This window comes from Argiope bruennichi, chromosome 7, assembly GCF_947563725.1.
Source record: "Argiope bruennichi chromosome 7, qqArgBrue1.1, whole genome shotgun sequence".
Taxonomy (NCBI): Eukaryota; Metazoa; Arthropoda; class Arachnida; order Araneae; family Araneidae; genus Argiope; species Argiope bruennichi.
Window position 1 is genome coordinate 6,739,141 of NC_079157.1, and position 9,944 is coordinate 6,749,084.

General features: G+C 33.2%; 1 protein-coding gene across 1 annotated transcript; it reads left to right on the forward strand.

The window, feature by feature from the left end:
- The first annotated feature begins 9,126 nt into the window (after positions 1 to 9,126).
- LOC129975028 (uncharacterized) lies at positions 9,127 to 9,573 on the forward strand. The gene has a single exon (XM_056087891.1). The coding sequence runs from the start codon at positions 9,127 to 9,129 to the stop codon at positions 9,571 to 9,573; it is 447 nt and encodes a 148-aa protein (XP_055943866.1).
- Positions 9,574 to 9,944: the final 371 nt, after the last annotated feature.

The following is a 9,944-nucleotide window of genomic DNA, read 5'->3' on the forward strand; positions in this document are numbered from 1 at the left end:
TATACCACCAAACACCCACTGTTCGGGTAATACTCGACAACAATTATTTTTACTTTTAATAAACAAACTTTCATCAATTTCCACAATGCAATCTGGTCCACCAACCTTCTTGTTTGGTTTATTCTCCATATCCAAGACACATAATTCACACGTGTAATTGTTCCAATCTATAACAGTTTTATCCGATAAATCAAGTTGCTTTTCACAAAATTTAATCGATGTCAACTCCTCGCACCAGCAGTATATGAATCGCAAAGTTGAACAAAATGGAATTGTGCTTCCCTCAAACTAGTTGTCTTTTATAAGTCCCACTTACTGATCACACTGTCTTAAATTACATTTCCAAATCGTACTTTGAGCAAAATAAAGTTTCATGTCTCGGGAATAAGTATATTTTCATTTTTTTGGTAAAAAATTTCGCTTTTTTTTGGGGGGGAATGCATCTTTTTCTGTTTTTGGCAAATCTCAAATTCAATGTTTTAAATTAATTAATTTAAAACATTGTGAAGAATTATTTGATGCTCTTTGATTTTTAACTTCCATTTTATGGAATGAAAAAAAAAATCGTTTTCAAAACAAAGCTATTTGATGATAAATATTATTTGAAGAATATTTTAGAATTGCTATTGTCACGTGTTGCATTTTTTATTATATTTGAAAATCACTTATTTATTTTATTGATTCGAAGTCACTTTATTGATTTTAAGAAAAAATTGATTAAAATTGTGGCGTATTATTACGTTATTGTATTTGAACTCTGGCTTTCGTTTTAATGAGAAAAAGAAAGTTAGTTTGAAAACGAAACTGTTTGAAAATTTATGACTTTTTTGAAGAACATTTTCAATATTAAAATTGTTTTGTATTTATATGAGTAATATACTTGAAAATACTTACTCTTTGAAGAATTTTTTTAAGCATTAATATTAAATTATGTATTTAAATTTGAAAATTACTTATTCTATTACATATTTGAAATCAGCATCATTTTATTGAAGTAACATACTTATACATTACGAACCTGAAAGACATTTTACATTTTGTGCTTTATTTTCATTAACCAAAATTGAATACTGGTATGGAAATTGTGTTTTGGCCTTGAAATAACATATCCTACCTTGATCTGAAAATATACATTCAAGTGCTTGATATTTTGAAGTTTGATTTAGTATTTCAATCTTTAAGTACAAAATTATTGTGTGTGATAACTGTTTGAAAATCTTGAATTTTGGCTACTTTAAACGATTACCCAAAAATAGTACACTCTCTAAAACACGGTAGCACCAGCCATACAAAACTTTTGCATCGATTAATATTTAATGAAGAGGGTGATGCACGAAACCGTTCCTGGCTAAGGAAATTTTCAGGTTTTGCATCTGACTTCCGATTTGACGAAACGAAACTAAAGTTTCTCAGCGAGTTTACACTTCAAGATCTGATCGCTATTTGCAATTTACTTCATATAGAATTTTCTACTGATGCAGATAAATGCTGTGACTCTATTTTGAATTGCGACTTTTCACTTGGTGACTTTTCACTATTGCAAATCGAAACCAGCTGCACTAGCGAAATAGATGAGATTGAACCAGAAGTTACGCATGGAAATGATGTAACTAATCGCGAACATTCGCGAAACGAAAACCATATCCAGCAAATAAATTCCAATTGTGAATTGCCCGTTCTCGCTGCAGATACAGATCAAACTTCTTCCTCTATCGACATGCAGATATCTTTTATTAATTGTTTTCAGGCTTTTAGTCTGAAAAACATTGTAGATTCCATTAAGCCTTTCTCATCTAAAGATAGTTACAGTGTTGAAACTTTTATTTCTGATGTCGAAGACATTTTCCAGTTACATCAAATAATCAACCTCATTCATCAAATTGTTTTTGTCAAGAAATGTTGACAGGCCCTGCGCTAACTCTAATGAGATCTATTCGCGGTATTAACACTTGGGAATAAATAAAAAAAACATTTATTAGATGAGTTTTCAGATAAAATTAACAGCATTCAGTTACACCAATTATTGGAATCTCGACGGATAAAAATATACAAAACACTGCACGAATACTTTTTAGCTATGAGGGTTTAGCTCACAAAGGCTGTCTCGATGAATCATCCTTAATCGGCTATGTGATTAATGGCATTCCATATTCTTCCAACAATTAAATTTTATTATATGGATGCAAGTCAATCCCTGAATTCAAAGATAAATTAAAAGTTTATTAGAAACTGTTCAATGCTTCAAAACCTTTACGGCACGGCGGTGACAGAAAATTTTATCCCACTTCTGACACCTATCACTCAACAAAATTTGATCGAAAACGTCCCCCACAACCAGTGTGTGTTGTCGAAGGTCCAAGCGTCGGTTCCTTCCAGGATCAAATCACGATTCAAAACATTACTTTGCCTGCAACCATTCAGGTTCTCAATGTGTCATCACTTTCTACACTTCCATTGATGCAATTCTTGGTATTGATTTTTTGGAGCAAACTCAATTCACAGTTGATAAAGATGGAATTCATTTTGTTAACAATAATGATGATCATTTCCTATTTCATGTCGCTAATGTGATTAATGAATATCCTTTTGATTTAACTCATGTTACTAACTCAAATATTAGAAGCGAATTGTCATCTTTGATTACCAGTTACAAACCAAACAAAATTAAGGACACTAAATTGAAAATGAAAATTGTTTTGAAAGGTGACATCCCAGTCTGTCACAGGGCTAAGCGACTCTCTTTCCCCGAAAAAAAAACAGAAAAAATCAACGAATGATTAGACCAAGGAATTATTAGGAACAGTTGTTCCTATTACTTTTCTCCACTAGTGTAATGTAAAAAAAAAGGTGGCAACTTAAGATTACACATAGATTATCGTAAACATACGATAGGTACATGCATAGGTACACGTTACCCATGATTGAGAAAATTCTCGATCAATTAGATGCGGGGAAATTTTTCTTCACCATTCATCTAAAAATGGATGCTTCCATGGAGGAAGACAGTAAGAAACATATCTTATTTGTCACACATGACGGCCTGTACGAATTTAACAAAGTACCATTTGGCCTTTGCAAAAGCCCAAGTATTTTTCAAAGATACATTAGCCATGATTACAAACAACACCCGAATACAGATTGGAGATAAATTTAAAGAAATGTAAATTCTTAAAATCCAAAATCGACATCCTTGGCAATATAATAGAAAACGGTAGCTCTTTTTTAGATAAAATCGCCGCTGTTAAAAATTTTCCACAGTCCAAAAACGTAAAACAAATTCAAAGTTTTCTCGAATTCACTGGCAAATTCCGAAAATTTATCAAAGATTACGCACTAATAGCCAAGCCATTAAGGTACTTACTTCGTGCCATCACAGTATTCTATTTTAGTCCCGAACAACAATCAGCATTCATAACTTTAAAGCAAAAACTTTCTGAACCTACTGTATTGCACATTTACAGACAGTGCGCAGAATTAGAATTGCACACTGACGCAAGCAAATTTGGCTATGGCGCAATTCTCTTACAAAGATCTGCCGATAATAAGCTTCACCCAATTCACTACGTGAGCAATAAATGTCCCCCAAGAAGAAAGTTACTCAAATTATGAACTTAAAGTTTTAGCGATTATTGAAGTTTTAAAAAAATTCCGCAACTATTTGATGGACTCTAAATTTAAAATTGTAACAGACTCTTCAGCCTTTCAAAAAAAAAACTATGTGCAAAGCACAGCAGACATCCAAAATTGCTAGATAGGCTTTGTTTTTGGAAGATTTTTACTATGAAATTTACATTGCCCAGGGAAGCAAATGAAGCATGTAGATTGTTTAAGCCGATATCTTATTATGATGATAACACATGATGACTTGACTTCTAAAATCGTCCACTGTCAAAAAGCTGCTGAATATATCAATTCCATTAAATTACTTTTGACAAAAAAAATTAACAACTTGATTCTGAAGAATAACATACTGTATAAAATTGTAAACGATTCTGATCTTCTAGTGGTCCCTCAACAAATGCTATCTGAAGTCTTTAAAAATTTCCACTCTAAAGTACACTTCGGTAAAAATAAAACAGGAAATAGTCTAAAACAAAGCTTTTATAAGTACAATTGATGCATTATGTTTTTTAAGATCATATTTCAAAAATTTGTAATAGTATCACAGATTGAATAGGGATATTTACACTTTTTTGTGAACTAAATAAATAAGATGTTTCTTTACTTTTTTGTGGTTCTTTATATACTGATATAATTTGTAAGTTACAAATTATTTTTTATTATATTTACACTCTCTTATAAAACTGGCAAATAAAACAAAGAAACACCTGTGTTTTCTTTCTTTTTCAAAAATTTCTACTACCGGTATTAAAACCGGTATCCCGGTATTAAGATCTAAAACATACCGAATACCGGTATTGAACTTTCGGTCCGGTATTGCAATCCCTAGGTGAAAGTGAAGGATTATTAAACCCCATTCCAAAAGACGACGTATCTTTCAGTACATACCACGTTTATTTTTTAGGGCCTCTGCTCTCGACTAATAAAAAATACAACTACATTCTTACAGTAGTCGACGTATTCACAAAATTTACTTGGATCTATCCTGTTAAATCTACATCTTCACAAAACGCCATAGAGAAACTCAAACAACAAAAAATAACATTTGGAAATCCATATCTTATCATAACAGATAAAGGCAGTGCATTCACATCTAAAGAGTTTCAAGAATATTGTGACACCGAAAAAATTCAACATTTAAGTATTACAACCGAAATTCCCCGCGGTAAGGACAAGTGGGAAAGATTCTTGGCACAATTATTCCAGTTTTAGCCAAACTTTCTATTGATCACCCCACTAAAAGTTCAAATTCGTCCCCGCAGTACAAAACTCTAAAGTTTCAAGGAGCACATAAAGAACACCTTTTGAGCTTTTAACAGGCGTAAAGCTCAGAAACAAGCAAGATAAGCCAAAAAGAACATCCTTAAAAATTCAAGAGGAGAATTCGACGTACTTACAATAAGAACCGGAAAACTGCTCATCAGTATAAGACAGGTGACTTGATGGTAATACGAAGAACCCAGTTTGGAACGGGCCTGAAACTGAGATGCAGCACTTCATACGGGCCAAACTTTTTTGGCCCGTATAAAGTGCTGCAAGTCAAGCCTAATGACTGCTAAGATGTTAAAAAACTTGGTCAACACGAAGGACCAAACTCCACTTCCACTACAGCCAACAACATGAAAATTTGGTGCAGACACTTAAGACACCAATTCACTGCACTAAACAAGAAGAATTTGTGTGTGTTTTTTCTCCATGTCCTCCTACTCCTCCTACCACCTCGATAAAAGATGCACCAATCTTTATGCATTGCTGGTTGGATAGGAAAAAAGAATGGAAAAGAATAATTTTAAGTATACGAATACTGAGAGAAGAATACTGGAGTTGCTGGAGAATACTGGATAAGTAAGTAGTAACCATTCGAGAGGTTGGACATTTGTTAAAAATGAAGGTGTCTTTCTAAAAATGGAGGATGACAGAATTTTCATCCGATACTTCATGGCCATCAAAGAACCCTATTCTCACTCCAAGGGATTTCTAGCTATGTCGATATCTGAAATCCAAGGTATAAATCTGTAAATTCTGTCTGATTTCAAATATTCAATGTTAGACTCAAGAGATTTTTTTTATCACAATGATATTTCCCTTTGGTTCCGGCGAATTTTGTATCTGCGCTAAGTGATAGTCACTTTTTCGCTGTATCGATCTGTAACGATAATTTTTCCTTTGTAGAAAACTCACTGTGCATATAAACCGATTCTTTTTATTGGGAAGCGACGTTCGATCATTCGGAATGTGTGATACTAAAAGAACTATGTTGTTTCCGTGGCAAGTGTTGATTCTTTCGTCCTTTTTATCTCTTTATAGTAAGAAGATATGGGGAAGCAGACATAAGACTACTGACTGGAATGTTCCCAGGCGTTTATTGCCTATAGAACATGCAAACCAGAGTCCTTAATATGACATCTCTTTATACTTTACTCTGCTCCTATTGTTGACATTTGCTTTTATTACCCAATCTATCATTTCAGTTAAATAAGGATGCGAAAATGGTGCCATATTTTAGCAGGAAACTCCGTTTGTAGAAACAGCCATTGTAAGAGAACTGTCTGTTTGCTGCCTATAGAGGATTTAACTCTCTATAGATGGTTATTGTCCACTTTGTTTTAAAAGAAAATTTGAGGAGTTGTCTCTTTTTCTGGATAGTCGCTGTCAATCCTTTCAATTCATAAGTTAAGCAACGTCCTCTTCGGATTGATTACGTTTTCCTTGCAATTGGTTTTCTTTATATAAAAGTAATGACTCGACTGAGCATTTGAAGAAATGTTAAGTACAATTTCAAAAATTGATTAATGACATGAGCAAGTTTATACCACTAAAAATATAAGAAATTTCGCTGTGAACAACAAATGCGTTTTAAAGAAATAAGGTAATGAAAATACCATGAAAATAAGTAAACTGGATAGCAAAATGAAAACGCTTTGTGATGATACTGACAACCCCTCTAATTATTTTCCATGAGATGTAATGTATTACTGAAATTACAATGTACTCAATGATAATTGAAAATTTTTAAAAATTTGCCCCTTTTCTCTACAAAAATAATTTTGATTCTAGCACTTAATGAATTACCTTCTTTCGCGAAAAGGTATAGAATTATTTTAAAAATCATTGAACCTTGGATTGTTTTAAAACCATCCAACCGAACTTTCTGCCATCTACGTTGTTGGATGGCAAAAAGCTTCCATCCAACAACGTGGGTGGAAACTTCGAATTGGAGGGAATGCATACTTTCCCAATAATTTTAAATACCTCTCACCCTGTCTGGACTAGACGGCTAGAAATTAATTAAAGCTATATTTCACAATCTTCAAAAAGTAGCTGTATGTAGTATGATTTCTCTCTGCTATGATTATGCAATATGAAAAAAGATTTCGAACTTTCTGTCTGCCTCACAGCTTGCTTCTTTCCTGTTTCATAACCAAACTAAATTTTTTTTAAGTAGTGCTCCTTGTGTTTAAAGCTATATCATTCAGTATGATGAACACAAAATTTGCATAAGTGAAAAGAAAATCATTCGTTGTGTTACGTAGCATTTTAAAATGTGCAGAGAACAACTTGTACGCATCAGCTTATTACTGAATATTATCGATGAAAGTTTTATTAGATTTTTCAAAAATGTAATAGTTTTGCTTCCAGTGGTCTTCAATGTATCTATAGGACAGGGTATTCCAGAAACATAAGTGCAATCTAATAAGATAGAAGAGAGAAAAAAATAAACAATTAAGTGATAAAAAATGCATATTTCCTCTATAAATAGAATACTTTAAATACAATTACGCAACAATGTAAATATTCCAATATTTTTCTTCTTTATCTAAAACACTGCAGCAATCAATTAATCTTACAAAAATAATTCAACAGCCATAAAATATCAATCCTTAGATAATGAATATTTGAGCATAAAGGTCTTAAAATAATAGGCCTGCGGAAGATCGATAATCTTACCATTTGGAAATTTATCCATAATTTGGTTTAAACAAAGTTGTTACTTGAAACTATTTATAATTTTCTGGAATAAATATAATACATATATGGCAATCTTAAACATATATTAAAGAAACTATAAATTTTGCATCAACATCTTGAAAAAATAGATCTTTTTTACACATTTTTTTGTGTGGAAAAAACAAATGTAAATTTGCTCGTAACTTATTCGTTTAAATAAATTTATGTCTATTAACGTCGTAAATGCACATTTTAATAATAAATGTGGATAAGATAAGAACTGTAATTTCAACTGATACGGAGAACAAAAATCATATATGTCAACATATTTGTCAAAACTTAGCAAAAAGAAATACAGTTGCCATTCGGATGCTGCTCATGATTTTGTATCTGCACATACTACCGTCGCGCCACCTGTATGAAAAAAGAGTTTTCGTGTAAAACAGTGAGTTGAGTGGCGTGCAGCCGGGAAGAGATGTGTGTACCATCAGCTCTCGTCAAATTATTGAGTGTGGATTAAAAATGAATGACAGTCCGCTAAATGAGCATTAATTTATTTATTGAGTTCTTATTTTAATTTATTTATTTGAGTTCTTTTCATGAGCAACGACGACTTGTGGTCCGCTCGTACGGAGTGAAACAGTTTAATTATTATTAGTGTGAAACAATTTCGATTCACTATCAAGTTTCGTTTCTGGAGTTACTGAAATATCTTGTGGATAAAAATTCTTCATATAAGGTAGGATTGTTTTGTTTTCTTTATTGACTGTGCCTTATTTCAAAATGTTTAAGACTTGTAGAAAGGTGATTTATTTTCCATCATGGTTAGGTTTCGTAAATATGTTTATGCCTTCACAGCGGACTTAAAGAAAATGTACCGAATGATCTTGATTCACCCAAGTCAGAGAAAGTTACAGCGCATTCTATGGAAAGAAAATTAGAAGGAACCAGCCAAAACTTACGAACTAAATACTGTGACGTATGGAACGGTGAGTGCACCATTTTTAGCAACTCGTACGTTGAAACAAATAGCGATTGAAGAGGAAGAAAAATATCCTCTAGCTGCATCCGTCATTGATGATGACTTTTAAATGGATGACGTATTAACCGGTTCTGATAATTTAGTTACCGCCAAAGAACTTCAAAGGCAGTTAATTGATATCTTGGAAAATTCTGGCATGCAACTGCACAAATGGCATAGTAATTGTGAAGACTTAGTACAAGCAGTGAAGAAATCTATAATTTTACACACTCCGAGGAAACGCAAGTTTTAGGAGTTTCTTGGAATACCAAAAAGGACAGCCTTTACTTTAAAATCGATTTCAAGCCGTCTCAAGGAAAAAACTGTCGAGTCACAAAACGCTGCGTTTTATTCACTTTAGCAAGACTTTTCAATCCTCTTGGATTACTAGGACCTGTAGAGACGAAGGCAAAAGTATTTTTACAGCAATTATGGTCTTTAAAGCTGGATTGGCATGAGGTACTGTCTGAGAAACAAACTAAAGAGTGGTCAAATTTCGTTGAATCATTACAAAGTGCATGAAATTTGAAAGATGTATGCTTACTGAGGGAGCTGAAGTGATAGAAATTCATGGGTTCGCTAACGCATCAGAAACCGCTTATGGTGCAGTTATCTACTGTAAGTGTATTAAAGATGGTCACGCATCGATTAAATTGATTGCCAGTAAATTGAGAGTGTCTCCATTAAAAAGAGTTACCATCCCAAGATTGGAACTTGGCGCTTCAGTGCTTCTAGCCAAGTTAGTGAAAAAGGTGATACGTACTCTCAAATTACCAATATCCCGCACCTATCTATGGAGTAACAGCATGATTGTTCTTTCAAGGATTCGCAAAGAACCATTTCTTCTTAAGACATTTGTTGCCAATCGGGTAACCCAAATTCAAGACCTCACTTGCATTGAAGATTGGAGATATGTCCCTTCTAATGACAATCCTGCTGACCTCATCTCCAGAGGACTCGATCCTGATAAACTTCATCATTGAAAACTGTGGTTTAAAGGGCCATCATTTTTGCGTAGCAGTGAATACCCAAATAGAGACATCTTAATCAGAGTTATTGCAGATGACTTTTCTAAAGAGTTTAAACCATCTAGTGACTCTAATTGTTTTATAAGTGATAACAATAATTTTCTTTATAATTTTTCTAAAAATTAGTAACAGTTATAGTAAACTTATTCGTATTGTGAGTTATGTTCATAGGTTCATCGAAAATTGTAGAAAGAAAGATGACAGATCAAGAGGTTTTTTTATCCCCTGATGAGCTCAGACAAGCCGAGCTTTCATTGGTAAGTTTAGTCCAACAAAGTGAGTTTGCCAAAGAGATGAAAGATTTGAGATGTTCAGGTGAAGTCTCA

Coding starts and splice junctions, on each gene's coding strand:
- LOC129975028 (XM_056087891.1), top strand. CDS start 9,127: ATGCTTACTGAGGGAGCTGAAGTGATAGAAATTCATGGGTTCGCTAAC.